The sequence below is a fragment of the Balaenoptera borealis genome (assembly GCF_965194805.1).
Source record: "Balaenoptera borealis genome assembly, chromosome: 13".
Lineage (NCBI taxonomy): Eukaryota > Metazoa > Chordata > Mammalia > Artiodactyla > Balaenopteridae > Balaenoptera > Balaenoptera borealis.
This window is the reverse complement of record NC_138870.1, coordinates 12848059-12866280: the sequence shown is the minus strand read 5'-3', so window position 1 is coordinate 12866280 and position 18222 is coordinate 12848059. Positions and strand designations below refer to the sequence as shown.

The following is an 18222-nucleotide window of genomic DNA, read 5'->3' as shown; positions in this document are numbered from 1 at the left end:
CAAAATAATTTTGAAAATTAAAAATGAAGTGGGAGGAATCCCTCTTCCCAATGTTCAGGCTTAGTATATAGTTGAAATAAACAAGAAAGTATATTATTGACAGAGGGAAAGACACAAAGATCAATGAAATAGATAGAGAACCCTGAAATTGACCCACATTAACATGTCCAGTTGATTTTTGACAAATAAGCAAAAGCAATTCAATTCATTGGAGAAAGGATTACTTTTTCAATAAATGGTGCTGGAACAGCTGAGTATTCATTGGCAAAAAATGAACCTTAACCTACATCTCACACCTTATACAAAATTAACTTACACAAAATTTAACTTATACAGAAATGGGTCATGGACTTAAATGTAAAATTATAAAATGCCTAGAAAAGAACATAGGATAAAATATTTGGGACTTAGGACTACCCAAAGTGTCCTCAGACTTGACACTAAAAGCCCGATGCATAAGAGGAGAAAGTAATAAATTGAATCTAATCAAAATCAAGAACTTTGATCTGCAAAATATCCTGTTAAAAGACAAATTACAGACTCAGAGAAAATATTTGTAAATCACATATCCAACCAAGGCTTTATATTTAGAAGCACATGAAAATATGTTCCACATGATAAATAATTAGTGAAATGAAAATAAAAATCACAATTAGAATCACTACATACCTATCAAAATGGCTAAAAATACAAAATAATGACAACATGCAACGCTGGTGAGGATGAAAAGAAACTGCAACTGCAATTCTCTCTGTAATCCCACACTCATACATTGCTGATGTGGATGTAAAATGTAAAAGCCACTTTGAAAAACAGTTTGGCAATTAAGTAAAAAAAAAAAATAGCGTGCAACTATTATATAGCTTAACAGTTGCACTCCTGGGCATTTATCCAAGAGAAATGAAAACTTATGCTCACACATAAACCTATACAGAAATGGTCCTAGCTGCTTTATTCATGATAGTAAGAAACTAGCAAAATCCCAAATGTCTTTCAACATCTGAATAGTTAAAGTGTGTTACATCCGTACCATAGATTATACTTCACAATAAAAAGGAATAAACTCTCAATATGTGCAACAACATGAATTTCCAGAGAATTATGCTGATTTAAAAAAATCGAATTCCGGAAGATTCATACTATATGATTACATTTGTATAGCACTCTTAAAATGACAAAACTATAGAAATGGAGAAGAGATTAGTGGTTGCCAGGGGTTAAGGAAGAGGCAGGAGGGAGGTTCTTTAAAAATTTTAAAAAGTGGTCTTCTGATATTACCTCTGATACTGAGAAAACTCAGTCAATGATAGTATCCTTCTCTATCCAAGAATGAGAATTTTCTATGTCTACTCTTCCAGTCTTTCTCTTCCACTCTTGACCTTTGTTGGAGGTAATACGATGTAGATGCTGTCTGTCCCCACCCACACCACTTTTGATGTTATCATTGGAGTGGAAACCAGCCAATTTTCAACTTTCTGAGGACTTTCTCTGCAGGTGAGAGCCTGCGTAAATCTGGCTAGAAGTGCTGGGGAATCAGTGTTCCTCCTTTACACCCACCTCTGCAACATTTCTTAACCCTCGCCCTTTGGATGGGCAAACTATGAAGTACATTTTCAACATCCTGGGAGAATTAAGCTCCAGTCACAAACAGCAGTAACTAGTTTGATTATGCACCCTTTATTGACTGACTTCCCTACCCTTTCTCAATTTCCCACTCTCCAGCTGGCTTTTCCTGAGTCACCACCTCCCAATCAAATTTCTTGCATTAAAATCTTTGTATTAGGATCTTTTCCTGAAGAACCCAAAACAAGACAATCACTCCACAAATCTAGGAGTTAATTCTGGTGAGCTTGGGATGGTCTTTTCTTCCACTGTGTGTTTCTGTACTTCACATGCCCTTACCTAGACCTTGGAAGGAGGAGATCTGAGGTTCATTCTTTTCCTCTGTTTGCTTTGACCTCATGAGCAATGAGTACAGAACCAGCCTAAGCATCCTTGGTTCTAGTACATTTCCCATCCCTTATTAGCTCCCTGAACATAGCCCGGACAAACAACCTCATTGGCTCTGAATTTCTTTTCTTGAATAAATAGGGATAACAGTACCCGCCTTACTGCCACCAGAAATCTGTCTCGAGGATAAAACGTGAACATGATTGGGAAAGAATAAAACACGATAACATGTGAAGTCAGAACATCCATACCTTTGTTTTCCCAGGGAAAATTCTCTCTGTAATCCCACTGCCCTGGTGTGACCAGATGCAGAGAGGGGAGAGGCTCTGAATCATCCATTGAACCTTCCCCTTCAAGGCTTTCTCTGCATTCCACTAGCGCCAAATGGTTTTTTTTCTGTTTTTTTTTTTTTTTTTGCCAAATGGTTTTTGTAAGCAGTATAAGTCTGGTTGTGTTCTATCTTGTTAGGAACTGCAAAATATCTAATTTCCTCTTCACCAACCCTGCCGCAACATCGTTTTGTGTTCAGCCTAAGCCAGCAAAGGAGCTTCCATTCTGTAAAAAGCATTTACATGTTCCCTTTGTTGTTTTGTGTGAATCTCTAACAAAGGGATCTGAGTTTTATGAATCTTCCCTTCCCCACATTCATAACAGAGGTATACTATTTTCTCTCTCTTTTAAATTCAAAGGGAAGATGTTGCCCAAGGCAGAGACTACTTATTATCATATATTCATTTTTCATGTAGCTTTCCCCCTGCTGTGGCTTAATGTAGAGATGATGAAGCTACAGCTCTCATATAATCTGGGTTTTAAATAACTACGACAAAGGTCTCTCTCACCCATCTTGGCTGAAGTGGTGCAGATCTTTTAAATGAGGGAAAGCTTTCGGAGTAAAGAAATGAGAAATGTTTGGTGGAACATGTAGAAAAAATTCTCTTTTTCTACATTCTCTTAGAGGCAGTAGTAACTATAATGCCAAAGAGGCTTTCTCATTATACTTTTATTTAAGAGCTGTGTGACCTTCAGCAAGAGACTTAACCTTTGTGAACCTTCATCCGGAAAATGGGTATAATAATGATGACACCTACCTCAGGGGTAAAAATGCCCAGTTCCTGGCACAGAGTAAGTTTTCAACAAATGTTCGCTGCTGCTATCATTACCATCATCATCAGTAGCATTAAGATTATTTTTTCAAAAGTAACATTATGGTCATTAAGATTCTCTTCTTAGAAGATGTACATCTGTTAACTACTTTTTCTTTTCTTTAAATAACAGATTATTCATTTGCTTCCAACGGTACGGCAATGCTGGCTCATTTGAGAATCTATTCCACTCCACAGAAAAATTTTCATGAGTGTCCCAAGAATCACCAGTTCTTCACCTGTAATGGCTTGGCACTAACGATGCCAAGAAAAAAGTGTCTGCCTGTGTTTCCCTAATATCATCTTTACTTTAGTTTCTTAATGTTCTTGTGCTCCCTATCATCAGGGAAGGGGCTTAATAAAGCAGGCATAAGTGGTAAGCAAACTAATTACTTCCTTGTTTTCAGGAATTGTGTGTACTTTTAAAACATGTAATTAATAGACTATTTTTTGAGTAGTTTTAGGTTTATGGAAAAATTGAACAGAAAGAAGAGAGTTATCATATAATTGTGTACTTTTAAAATCAATAAAATAATAGTTATGAGCCACTTACAAATATGACTCCAACTGGCTAAGAAAAGTGCATCTCTCTTGTAAAAGAGATGGTCTCAAGCTGAAGAGTTCAATTTTGCTTGAGAGTAGGACGCAAAGGTAACATAAGTAAGAGATGATGCTTAAGAAAAGGAGAGAGAGAACTCAAAAGACATTGAAAAGGTGTAAAGATTTTGTCCTAGAGGTAATGGGAAACTATTAAAGAATTTTGCACAGAGAAAATGACATAATCAGATTAGTGTGGTAAGGTCATTCTGATAGTAATGTGTCAGATGGATTAAGGAAAGTCAAGGCTAGGTGAGTGGAAACTAACGTGTCTATTGAAATAATTCAAATGTGATCATTCAAATGAGAACTCAAGCAATGACAGTAAAACGAAGGAGAGGATGGCTCATATTTATAAATTATTTGAGATGAAATAAACAGACCATGTTGGGTCATTCTCAGTGAGGACAGCATAGAGGAAGAAATATAGAATGACTCCCAGGTTCTGACTTGGGCAATAAAATTAATGATGATGTCATTTCCCAATAAAGAGCATGTAAGGAGAGAAGAACATCAGAAAAGAGAGTAAGTTGAGTTTTAAATATGTTGAGTTTGGTACATTCAGGTAGAGCTATCTAATAGTATATAAGATGTAACATTCTGGAGCCCAGAGAAAGATGTTTAAGGTGCAGATAAGATTTGGGGGTCGGGCTTCCCTGGTGGTGCGGTGGTTGAGAATCTGCCTGCCAATGCAGGGGACACGGGTTCGAGCCCTGGTCTGGGAAGATCCCACGTGCCGCGGAGCAACTGGGCCCGTGAGCCACAATTACTGAGCCTGCGCGTCTGGAGCCTGTGCTCCACAACAAGAGAGGCCACGATAATGAGAGGCCCGCGCACCGCGATGAAGAGTGGCCCCCTCTTGCCGCAACTAGAGAAAGCTCTCGCACAGAAACGAAGACCCAACACAGCCATAAATAAATAAATAAAAATTAAAAAAAAAAAGATTTGGGGGTCATTAGCTAGTTGAAGAGTTTTCCTAGGGTGTATGTACTTGGAATAAACGGGAGGGTCTAGGATAAAACCCTGAAGAATACCAATATTTATGGAGTAGCTAGAGGAAACAGCTCTAGTAGAAAAAGAACCAGGTGAAGGTGAAGTCAAGGAAGCCAATAGAGAAGAAAGTTTAAAGAAGAAGGAAATAATCAATGAGGCTCTGTAAAAAATGCTTCTAATGTAGCTCGTCACTAGAAGGTCATTGACAACCTCAGCAAGGGGAATTTGCAGTAGACTGAGGTATGAAATTGAAATCAGTCTTATTCATTGCTGAATCCCCATCACCTAGCACAATGATTTGCCCTCCTCTTTGTTCAGTAAATATTTATTGAATGACTGCATGATGTATCTTTTTCTAAGTCACTTAACCGACAGGAAGCAGCAGAATTGTTGTTCTTTTGTTGTACTCAAAATTTGGGGATTCTTCTTCTCTGATCTGAAAGCTTACCTGTTAGACTAACATAATCACATGCGCTCAGCTATACACTTTGCATTCTGTGCTCCTACTCAATTATTCTTGATAGAATTTTAAAACAAAGGCCTTTTCTTTGCCAAACAGTTTAAAATAAATTTTTAATGCTTTTTAAAATTTTTAATTGTGGTAAAAAAAAAAAACATTAAATTTACCATCTTAACTTTTCTATGTCTTAGTTCCCTAATGTTAAGTGTTTTCACATTGTTGTGCAACAGAGCTATAGAACTTTTTCACCTTGCAAAACTGAAATTCTATTATCAGTTGAACAACTCCCTATTTCCCCCTCCCCCAGCCCCTGGCAACCACCGTTATACTCTCTGTTTCTATGAGTTTGGCTACTTAGGTATTTCATATAAGTGGAATCATTCAGTATTTGTCTTTTTGTGATGGGCTTATTGTCCTCAAGCGTCAACCATGCTGTATCCCATAAAATGGACCTGTTTTTTTAAACATAGCTTCAGTACTTTTCTCCCAAAAGTTCTAAGAATCCAACACCACATATAAATTATACAATTTCAAGTTAAGTGGGAATCATGAGGGTTTGTCCATCTGTTTTGTGTGTTTCTTTAACAGGGAAAGAAATTCTTCTTCCTATCAGAAATCATTCAGTGATAGGGAACCCACAAACTTTGAGGGTGCCTACCCCATTTTTTAATATACCTCACCATTGAAAGTTACCACTACTCTACTCTCTATACTGTTCTGGAGAAGCATTTATTGAAATCCTAGAATCTGACAGAAATAAAGCAGCGATCTAATGCCAGTTTAGAGCACTGATTTTCCTCAAAACCTCATAACATCCTTCAAGTCACCTTTGTCTTTCTGGCAACTAGCCATTCTATTCCTTGTATCATTAAACTGGGGTTACTGATTAATCATCCCCCATGAGATGACTGAAGTAACAATGTTTTGCAAAAAGTTTAAGCTTTCTGGCTTGGGGGAATGAAAAGAGAGAGAAGTATAAGAGAGGAAGGTTTGAATTTATCCCCAAAGACCAGACAGAAACAAAAAGCTGTCTGCTATCTCAGCTGCTGAAGGCTACCTCCTACTTTACCAGATTTTACTATAATTAAGCTCTCAGTATCCAATTTAGCATGACTGCAATTTCCAAAGGTATTTCAGATACAGAAAGCCTAAAGCATATTCCACACATTTTCATTTGTAGTTTGGTCAACAGAAAAGCTGAATATGTCTAACTTCCTACGTAAATAGAAGATGAAGATAATCCAGTCATTATGCTTCTACCTACACTTCTCAATTCTGCCACACATATATTCCAGAAAGAACTGGGTTAATCTTAGCTAATGTCATTCTTCCTTTTGGCCAGGTACAATAGTCTAGTCTCCCGAAGGCAAACATGTTTAGTTATTTTTACCAGGGTTGAACAAATAAGCACTAAATCTTTCTTTAAAACTTGAGCTGATCCTCAACATAACCTTTTAGGAAGTTCCAAAAGGTTTTCTTGCCTTAAGTTTTCAATCTGGTGTTTTCACTTGTTCCCCTGTTGTCTACCAGCAATCCTCATCTTTAAAAAAAAATTGTTTTGAGAAAGATTTTATCAGCTCTCCATATAAAATAAGAGAAAAAATGCCATGATTACTCTGTATACAGTTACTTAAACTATCTTTTTAAAAAGTTTTTGCCAGGCAAGTATTCTTCTTTCTACCATAGAACACAAGCAGTACAAACAGTATTGCGGCCTTAGTACTAGTATTTACTAAGGTTTTCCCTTTGAGAAGACCCATAAGTGTACATTGAAATTAATAGAAATTCCTTTATATGGAAGATGTTAACAGTTAAATTTTACTATCCTATCTACTCAGATATATACACTCTTGAATGCCCTTCATAACGGTTCCCTATGCCCAAGAATCCAGAGTTAGGTTATGAAGTATGACTTGGGTTTTTGCCAAACTACATGATTCTGCTCTAGGATGAACCTGACTCTCTTTAGCCTCAAGCCCTCTACAGATTTGCGAAACATCCTCCCAGCCTTCTGACTTATACATGAGGCACAGCCGTACAAAAATAGTGATTCTTGACACTTTTAAAGAGAACACAATTACGAAGTATGTTCTTATGTGTTACCTTAACACAACAATCTGAGATACCCAGGTCTGGAAACATAGCCGCATTTTATAGATCGGGAAACTAAGGATAAGCCCAAGGTCTAAAAACAAAGAGGTGAGCAGAGTGGAGACCAGATCCTTGGTTTCCTGACTGTGGTTTTCCTTCTGGTTATCTGTGTAAGACCTAGAGTGAAAGCAACATTGTTCTTCATATTTCTTCTTCCATTCAGCTGTCTTTCTCTATACCCCTCATCTCTGTCTTCTCTTCATCAGTCTTCTATGCTTCTCTGGAAATTACCTCTGCCTCATAAGAGCCAGTGCATATTTACCCTTTGTAGCCACTCCCTGAGACTTCCTGAGCTGATGATTTTCCTGAGCTCTAGAAACCTCTCATTTTTCTCAATGCCCTGTTAGACTGTTGGGACCAATTCATAAGTAATTAATGGGAGGTAGTGGTTTAGTGCAGTGCTTCTCAATCAGGGTGATTTTATCCCCTAGGTGCCCTTTGCAGTGTCTGGAGACATTTTGTGCTATTGGCATCTAATGGGTAGAGGCCAGAGATGCTGCTTAACATCCTACAATGCACAGGACAACCCCCCAAGACAAAGAATTACCTAGCCCCAAATGTCAATAGTGCCCCAAATGTCAATAGTGCCCCAAATGTCAATAGTGCCCCAAATGTCAATAGTGCCCTAAATGTCAATAGTACCCCAAATGTCAAGATTGAAAAACCTTGGCTTAGAGCAACAACCCACCCCACAATATTTATTACAACCATTTTCCCAAAAGAATGACCAACATCAGGACTTTCTGTCACCATGGTAGTTGGAGAAGATAATAGGATTCAACGGAGTGGGGAGCGGGAGTGGCAAGAGGGTGTGGTATTTTCAGTGAGGTCACGGAAGTAGTAGCCTAGTTGGATTGTATGAACTGATCGCTCTTGACACCATAAAGCCACGTTAAACTTGCAGGGCTGCTTTCTGGCAACGTAGCAGAGCCTTGCCATGAGAGGAAAGCAAAAAAGGGAATGTGACCATGGAGTTCTCCATCTCAGAGACACTCAAGGTTTGTTGTGGGAGTCTCGCAATGGATCTCCTGCTTCCAGAGGTGAGTTCTGGGCAAGTGAGTCCCAAGCAACTACAGGAAATGATTACCTGATGGGCAAAGCCTTGAGAATTAAAAGACAAAAATTATTTTTGATGTAGTATCCCACGGTGAGGAACACATATCAGACGTGAGAACTTGAATGTGAAATCTATGGTCTGCTTTTGCTGGATCTATCAGAGCCGGAGGTCATCTAATTCCACTCCATCTACAGAATAAAATATTTATAAAAATTCATTCTGAGACCTGTGCCATATAAATTTCTAACTAGCAGTGCAAAATTCCATTTCATCTCAAGAACAAAGAACAATTTACTCTCAGCCGCAAGCATCCTTTCTTCCTTCTCTGACATCATCAATTCTGTTCTTGGTTCCTCCTGTCTACCTTCATGTGGAACCAGCTCAAAGGACAAAGATGTCCTTTCACCCCATTGTCCCTCCACTTTCGTGTTCATGACATGTATTCACAGTATTTTGAATGCGCTATGATTACTTAATTCTAACGTTTTTTTCAAAGAACATTTTCCTTAAACTTCTTATTTTCTGACTCCAATTCTCCCAATCCGAAGTAATTTCTTCCCTCCCACTTAGCTAAATCCTGGGACCAATCTTTGTTGTCTACCTTCTTGACCCCTGTTTCACATTTGATGCTTTTCCATACTCTCTACCTAACTGCTTTCCAGTTTCAACTGCAGAGGCATTTAGTTTTTATCTTTCCTCTCTTATTGCTTCTTTATGTTACCAGAACATTACATGTACACACATCACTTCTTTTCTTTTTGTATTATAGGATTAAAACTATATGGGTATAAAAGTTCTACTCACCACTACTCATGGAAAACTGCATTTATTTTGAGCTGTCATCCCAATTAACTACAACCCACCTGTCACAGTCTGATTCACTGATTCTTCGACTGAGATAAGTAGGCTGGAGCTCTTCTACATTTCTCCTTTCCATAGTCAATTTAAAGCAAAACTACTTGTGGGGTGTGTGTGTGTGTGTGTGTGTGTGTGTGTGTGTGTGTGACCATCAGAAAAAGAGAGAAAGAAGAAGATTATTTTCAGGTATTTAAAGGTGATAGAAGTCCTTTTTCTTAAATAAGTTTCTACCTGTGTCACTGGCTAGTGTAATATATACAACATAACACAATGACCCCCTGCTCTTCCACTTCAAGGTCCCAAGCTTATAAGGATCATGCTAAGAGAAGAGGGATTTAGGGCTGTGTTAGTTTCCATTCACTACTGGAGTCTCTTCCAATGGTCAACTATTTTTTATCCTTTGGCAAGGACAAGTTTTTGTTTTGTTCAGAAAATCCTTTGCCGTTGGCAGTAGCAGATATTTCAGTTCTCTGAAGGAAGTGGAGAGAACTATGTGACAGAACATTTTTCTTGATTTTTTTCCTCAAAATGGAAGGATATGGGTCACTGAGGATGAGAAAAATAAGGTGTATTTTGACCTCTACAAAGTAAACACTGTATGTACTTTACCGTCCCACAGAGCCTCGTTAAATTTCTATAAAAACTCAGTGTCAGTTCAGTATTATCACCAGTCTGTTTTTGTCCTGAAAGTCTAAGAAAAAAATAGATAAGAACTTCATGCGAAAGTATACATTTCACCTTTATAATAAAATACTGTTTAGAAGGTTAAAGGGATCCACCCAGTGAAAGTATATACAAAGGCTTTAAACCTTTCAATGTGCTGCTCCCTAGTGAGCATTTGCTAAAAAGACATCTCTGCCTGAACGTTTTCTACCACAAGCTGGAGGTGGGGCCACAGCCCATGGGGCCAAGTTGGTGGTGATGATGGTGCTGATGTTGGCGGGAGATGTGGAGGGGCAAGAAATCCACCAAGGAGACTGAGACAGATATACAGAGACCAAAACTGGTGTGGAATGGCTACTTCTCAGAAGTTTCTCTGATGCATTCATAGATTTTGTGGACTAAGCCAGCCAGGCTTAAGCCATGACAAGTTCCAACGATCACCCCAGCACTCTATGTTGGAAAGCAGGGGCTAATGGGAGGGGTTGAGAGGCAGTAAGAAAGAAGTTGGCCTACCAGCTGGTGGTAAAAAAAGAAACAAACCTGAAATTTACATATGATCAGAATCCTGAAAGGTGCTATCTGAAAGAGCTGGCTGGCTATTGAGAAACACTCCAACTTCGACACATTACCTTCTCTGCACAACAAAATTATTGTGAGAAAAGGTGTTGAATTTGTGCCACGTTGGGAAGGGTTGAGTCTGGGCCCTGGGAGTTCGCAGGTCCGACATCGGCGCTCTGCCAGAGGTGAGATGTGGGTAAGCTGAATCCAGCATACAAAGGATGAGGAGTTTGGAGTTCTGACCATGCCAGTAAATACTGAATCTTTTGTTTCAGCATTCTAAGGTAGCCTACTGTCCCCTTTTTGGGTATGGAATATAAGCTTAACTTCTTCAAAATTGTATAAAGGTAAAATACATTTTAGATGTCATCTCTTTAACTAGCAGCCTATCCCTTTTTGGCAGCCTTGCTCTACTACTACTGCTAGTATTACTACTGTTAATGTAGGAAACATTGTTTTTGAATACCTACTGTGTCTTTCTTTAATCCTAAAAATAACCAACCCTAGATGTAAATTTAATTCCCCAGAGATTGCTGCCAAGAGAGTTGCCCATGATTAGGAAACTAGTACATGGCAGTACTGAGACTCGAACTGCTTTGTCTGATACTAAAGACTAGAGTCTTTTCACTATGCTCAAGTTGCCTTCTCTCCTCTTTAACAATCATTTCCTTTCAAGACATACAAAATTCTGTTTGCTCTTCAGGAAGATAATTAGCGAAGTTGATCTAATCTGAGCAAAGTAACCCTCCCTCTTCTCCCGAGTCATATGGGCATTTGTCACCATGGTTTTTGGAGATGGTGTCAGGTTCAAGGAGATCATTGGACATTTCTAATCAGACGTAAAGGGAAACTAAAACTATGACAGAATAGTTGAAGTAATTCTGGGCAGATGAAACCTTGCAATTCCTCTCAAATTAAACAATATTTCTTTGGATGAGCAGACTTTCCCTCCTGCTTTGTCTTACTAACCCATTGTACTGGGCTGTATAGTGTCCCCCCAATTTATGTCCATCTGGAACCTTAGAATGTGTCCTTATTTGGAAATAGGGTCTTTGCAGAAGTAATTAGCTAAGATGATGTCATACTGGATTATAGCGGGCCCTAAATCCAGTGACTGGTGTCTTTATAAGAGAAGAGAGAAGGAGACTCAGACACAAAAACACAGAGGAGGCATAAGGAACATGGAACTTAGGGAACAGAGATGGGAGTGATCTCTCTGAGCCAAGGAACACAGGATTGCTGAGAGCCACCAGAAGCTAGGGAGAAACAAGGAAATTTCTTCTCCTAGAGCCTTCAGAAGGACTGCAAACCTGCCAATACTTGACTTTGGACTTTTAGCCTCTTGAGCAGTGAGAGAATAAATCTCTGCCCACCTATTTTGTGGTACTTTGTTACGACAGACCTAGAGAACTAACAGAACCTTCATCACTAATTGATTTATCCATATAGTTATCCCCTTGAACACTGAAAAAGCATAGAATGTGAAAGACTGAAATAGAAAATAGTCAAGTTTCAGTAGCTGCTGAAAGCACAGAAGCAAGACATGCCAAATGGTTGGAGGGGAAATACAGCGATCCAGGAACTGAGAAAGCAGATAAGGTGAAAAGGACAGGTCAAAAATACGATATTGACGTGAAACCACTTGCTGTTCACTTTTGTCTAAGGGTCCCAGGTGATGGTAATCAGTCCTGCCAATTTCCTAAAAAATAAATTAGGAAAATTAACATGCTGAGAGGATTTTTTTTTTGTATTGGGGTATAGTTGATTTACAATATATTAGTTTCAGGTGTACAACATAGTGATTCAATATTTTTGTAGATAATACTCCATTTAAAGTTATTACAAGGGACTTCCCTGGTGGCGCAGTGGTTGAGAGTCTGCCTGCCAATGCAGGGGCATGGATTCGAGCCCTGCTCTGGGAAGATCCCACATGCCACGGAGCAGCTAAGCCTGTTCACCACAACTACTGAGCCCACGTGCCACAACTACTGAAGCCCACACGCCTAGAGCTCGTGCTCCACAAGAAAGGCCGCTGCAGTGAGAAGCCCACACACTGCAGCACAGAGTAACCCCTGCTCGCCACAGCTAGAGAAAGCCCGCGCACAGCAACGAAGACCCAGTGCAGCCAAAAATAAATAATTAATGTTTTAAAAAGTTCTTACCAAATAATAAGTATACTTCCCTGTGCTGTACAATATATCCTGTTGCTTATTTATTCTATACATAGTAGTTTGTGTCTTTTAATCCCATACTCCTATCTCACCCCTCCCCGCTTCCCTTGTAAACATTACTTTGTTCTCTATATCTGTGAGTCCCTTTTTGTGTTGTTATATTCATTCGTTTTAATTTTTAGATTACACATATAAGTGATAACAAAGTATTTGTCTTTGACTTATTTCACTAAACATAATAATCGCTTAGAGGATTTTTTTTTCGTTTTTTTCTTTTAAAGGACTTTTATATATATATATTTTTATATTTATTTTTGGCTGTGTTGGGTCTTCGTTTCTGTGCGAGGGCTTTCTCCAGTTGCGGCAAGTGGGGGCCACTCCTCATCGCGGTGCGCGGGCCCCTCACCATCGCGGCCTCTCTTGTTGCGGAGCACAGGCTCCAGACGTGCAGGCTCCGTAGTTGTGGCGCACGGGCCTAGTTGCTCCGCGGCATGTGGGATCCTCCAAGACCAGGGCTCGAACCCGTGTCCCCTGCATTGGCAGGCAGACTCTCAACCACTGCGCCACCAGGGAAGCCCCCGAGGATGTTTTTAAAATTAGTGTATTTCTTTTAAGTTATGCTTTAGATATTTTATGTAAATAAAACCAGTTTTCCCAATAAAAACATTATCTAACAAACTTTGATTCCAATATGCTAAACCAAAACATACATTTTTAGATAAATGAGTGATATTTTTTTAAATAAATAAACTTCAAAAACCGATATTCATATGAAGACCTTCCTAAAGTCAACAGTAAATGTACGTTTATATTAGTTTTAGCCAGAAAACACTTTCAAAATGGTATTAGTACACACAGTTCTTTGCTTAAGGTTTCATAAAACCCTTAGTGGATACTTTTCGGGGCTCTTCAGAAAAACAAAGTTTGAGTTAAAGTTAATTGCTTTCTCAGAATAAGCAAGCAGGAGTCTTGGATGGAGTATGGAAATCCTTTCTAGTCCCATTCATTATTAAGGAAAAAACAAAACGACTTCATAGTTTAATAAAAGGAGCCTTGTGCAGAGAATCAGAAGACTCCAACTGAATTATAGCCCAGGATCTGACAGTGATTTACTGTATGACTTTAAGGCAAATATTTCATCTCCCGCTGTCTCACCTTTCAACTTACTTTCTGCTGTGTAACATTCGACCAGTTATATAATAACGTTCTACCTCAGTTTCCTCAGCAATTAAATTAAATAATGCCATCTTCTTGTAGGGCTGCTATGAGGATTAAATGAGTTAACATATCTAAAGCATTGAGAACAATACCTGGCACAGAGTAACTAATATCAGTGATTGCGGTATTACATGTCTTCTCTCCCCTTTGAAATTTTAAGCTTCTTGACAAGGATCATATCTTGCTCATCTTGGTATCTCTCAAAATACCTAGAAAAGGATCTTGCATATAGTAGTTGCTCAATAATTATTTACTGACCTGAACGTAAACATCAAGGACAACGGCTATATACTCTACAGGTTGCTGGAGTTGCATTCATTTAAATGTTTCTAAAATCCTGTTATCCGGGAAAAATAAGAGAAATCATTGGGGAAAACATCTGTGAAGAAAGCATTCCCACGAGAAAGTTTCTATCAGGTTGGAAAAGTACTTTAAAAAATCTTTCCCCCAGTGAGGGCAGAAAACTTTCAGTCTCTCTGGGCGCCAGTGTCTGCTCTCTTAGCGCAGCCTGAAATATACCCACTGTCTGGAAAAGCCTAGCTCCTCTCGTGATCCCCTTCTCTTCTTTCTACTTTCCCCTTCCTGGCCCCAGGCCTCACCCCAGCCTCTTTCCCATTCTGCTGGAGGCCTCCTTCTCCCAGGAGAACTAACTGTAAACTCTTTATTACTTTAGCTTTATTGCTTTTAGCTCTGGAAACAGCGTGCTTTTAGGCGGTAATTATATTTCATTTATAAATATTATCTCTAAGAGAATAGCTAATAGCTTTTTGGTAATGCTATCTGTAATTCTGTAGCTGCTAAAGTTATGTGTCAACTAGAATCTCGAAGTAAACAAAGCTTATAAATTGATTCCTGTAGAATGATGTAAGATCTTGCTAGACTCTAATGCCGCTCAGATAAGAACAATCAAGCTCTTCAGCTAAGCCAGCAGTGAAATCAAAAATACAATGAACATTCTGAGCAGTCTTGGAGAATCAGGATAGATTAACAGTGAAACTCAACATGTGAATGTCAACTGTTTTGTGAAGCAGTCAGGTTGCAGGTTATCCCGCCTCCAAAGGTTCACGTGTTTTTCTTCCCCAAATTAGGCTCAAGTTAGCTTTTCCCATAAAAAAAAAAAATCATTTCAATAGAAAGAGCCTTTAATCTTCACAGCGAAGAGTTCAAGGAACTGTAAAAAGAATATAAATCACAGGTAGCTCTACTGACCCCTGTAGAAGGTCAGCAGATGGAAATGCTTCTCAGTAAGAAGTTAATTTCCACTCTGATGTCTTAGCTGTAATGACAGGGTCAGGATGAGGATAGGACAGTTGTTGGATTCCGTCCTCATCTGGAGGAGCTCCTAAGGTAAACTGTGTGCAGTGGCCTTCCCAACACTAAAGAGCGTGAAATGTTGGGAAACTTCTGTATACTATGATGAGATTCACTTTCTCTCAAGAGATAACGTTATGGAATGATAAACTGCATAAGCTCTGAGGACAGAACTTCACAGGTTTATATTCAAATACTCTTTGAGTTGGACAAGCTGTGTCAGTCTTTTCCATTTGCAAAACAGGCAGTAGTTGCGTTTTGAGTTAATACAACAGAAGGACCTAAATGAGTTAATACAACAGAAGGACCTAGCACATCATAAGAGATCAATGAGTGTTTGCAATTATTATGTTACTATTATTATTATTATTGAGTTATTTTTCTTCAGAATAATTATTAGAGTTATTTCATTCTGAATTGTTCTATTATTTAGAATTATTATTTAGCTCTCTCTTAGCTCTTGCAACCTTTATTTCAGCTCAGCTACTGCCAAGCTGCTGCCATCATCTTTACTGTCCTGAAAATCTCTTTTTTTTTTCATTAAAAGACCAAACAAGAATAAAAACAGTTAAATCTGAAAAGAAAGATGATTCAGAACACAGCCTTCCAAAGTGACTTGTTACTAGTGCTAAGGAAACTGAGGTCCCCAGGGAGCCTTTGGCGTCCGCAGGGTTGGGGAGAGGGAGGCTCTATTTCTGGAAATACAAGGAATTTAGGCAGTTTTCTCCTCCTCTGATCTGTGGCTTCTGTTTTCATCTACTGGGATTTCTGTTTCCTCAAGACTGGTTCCAGGGTGGATCACAATTCTCCCCGAACTTTCCCTTTTTGTGCTATCTCCCCAAATTAACAAACAACACTTTTTCATCCAAGAATTTGATTACTATTACTATAGAGTAAAAAAAAAAATGGTGCTTAAATTTTTAAAACATTTAAAAAACATTTCTCAAACCAAAAGTAAAATTGGGAAGCTGCAGTGCTCTCAAAGTTCTTATGAAATGCTGGGGTTTTGACCCTGAATGCCTTTCTTGCATGGAATACAGACCCCTCTGTCCTCCAGTTCTTCTGTCCATCTTAAAGGTGGAACCTACCAAAATAGCATCCATCACTAAATCTTCTCCAAATCCTTTTCTTTTTAAAGACTCTTCAAAATAGGGATAAGGTCATAATTAGGGTGAATGAATTAGGCTCTTCGCAAATGCGTGCCGTGTACCTCAGATGAATTCCAGATGTACAGCTCTCATTTGGGGCCACCTCTGTGTTCCTCCATTTCTGTACATTAAAGGTCACTGGGTGAAGTCCTTTTATTTCAGGACCCAGTTCCCACTCTTAAACCAGTGCTTCTCAAATTTTAGTGTGTATCACAGTTACCTGGAGGGCTTGAAAAGGCACTGATTACTGGTTCCCACTATCAGAGTTTCTTACCCAATAGGTCTGGGTTAGAGCCTGAGAATTTGCATTTCCAACCAGAATCCAGGTGATGTAGATTCTGCTGGGAGCACTTTGAGAACCACTGACTTATGGTCTTCCTACCCTGGTCCCTCCTTTTTGCTCAAACGGGGAGAGCCTTTCTGCAGAATGAAACCAGAGTGAGACACACAAAATCAAGAGAAAGGACGGGCCACACCAACAGAAACAGAAACAAGATTGTTCAGCTCTGGGACCCATCAGGGTCTGAAGCCAGCTTCAACACTCCATTTTCCAGTTATATATTAAAAGTTATAAATATACTTTTGGCTAAGCTAGTGTGAATTGGGTTGATGCCACTTGCAACAAGAGACGACACAGCCAGTATAATCTCAGTAAAATGTACAGTTATAACAATGTCCACTCGAGGGCATTTCTCACTGCTCCTGTAGGCAATCAGAGAAGTTATTTCTCCACATCAGTTTATCAGCTTCGTCAACAACAAATATCTGTTAACGACGTGACAACCACCACATGTTTAATGATGGAGATCTGACGGGGTTGAAGCAGATGGAAATTCCCCCAGGTAGATGCAGGCACAGAAGGCAAAGTTGAGCATATGTTTGGTGAGCCCAGAATCATTCATCCATTGATTCAATAAACATTTGTTAACCCCCAGCTACGTGCCCCTCACTATGCCAAGTGCTGGAAGGAAACAGTGAAAAAGACCCTTCCTGTCAAGTTGGGGTGACAGAAGTAAACAGTCATTTACAGTAGAGTCAGATCAGTGCTCTGCAGGCATCAACATGGTACCATTGGCTCTGGAGTGAACAGAGGCACCAGGGAACCAGCAATGTGCTCTGTAAACTATGGCTCTGAGACAAGTTTTGGGTGATGGTGAGAACACAGTGGATTTTAATGTTTTGACGGACAGGCTTCTGGCTTCGAATAGACTTGGATTGGAGGCATGACTCCACTGTCTTCTCATCTAGTTAGTTACATTGATTAATTACCTCGAAAGCCTCAGTTTCTCTTATTTATAAACAGCTGTTGTTACCTATTTTAGGTTAATATTGCCGTAAGAACTGCACACCAGTATCAAACATACAATAAATGTTCTATCAATGTTTGCAAAGCAAAATACCCCCAAATTACATAATTTTAGAAAAACAGTAAAGGAAGCCCCCGTCTTCCACTGGAAATCTACTTATAGAGGAAACATGAAACCTGAAATTCCAAAGACCAATGTGGCACTAAAATTAAATAGAGGAGGAATTTTGAGTGATCAATAGCTTCAGACCTGAAACTCTAAGGAACATCTTTAAGAATCAAGACTGAGGCTATAAAATTTTTTGGAAAATATAAGAAATGGCATGATAGCTGTTTTTGAAAATGGAAAGATGATGCAAATAAAAAAGAAGCCGTGAGAGACATGCAGATCAGAAGCAGTGAAGACATAAGTGCTCTGCAGCCCTCATTAATGGAAAACAGGAAAATTGCCACTGCAAGATTATTCGTGTGCACATAGTAGGAGAAGGAAAAAAGGCAAACCATCAGGCTTTAGACTTAGATTTCACCAAGAACTAGTTCCACCACTTTCTAGTTGTGGGGCATTAAATTCTGGGTTCAAGTCTCATGATAAATGATGTCATCATAACACCTGCAAGACAGGTTTGTGGAGAATCAACA

At 39.1% G+C, this 18222-nt stretch overlaps 1 protein-coding gene across 3 annotated transcripts in view; it reads right to left on the bottom strand.

Annotated features, from left to right (window-relative positions):
- Positions 1-18222, bottom strand: part of PDE6H (phosphodiesterase 6H) — a 53241-nt gene that overhangs the window by 10575 nt on the left and 24444 nt on the right. For all 3 annotated transcript variants that reach the window (XM_082352611.1, XM_082352609.1, XM_082352610.1), the window contains one exon: positions 9818-9891. Coding sequence is in view for 2 of the 3 variants with exons in the window: in XM_082352609.1 (XP_082208735.1) it covers positions 9818-9891 (74 nt within the window). In the remaining variant the exon portion in view is untranslated. The remainder of the gene's footprint in view (positions 1-9817; positions 9892-18222) is intronic.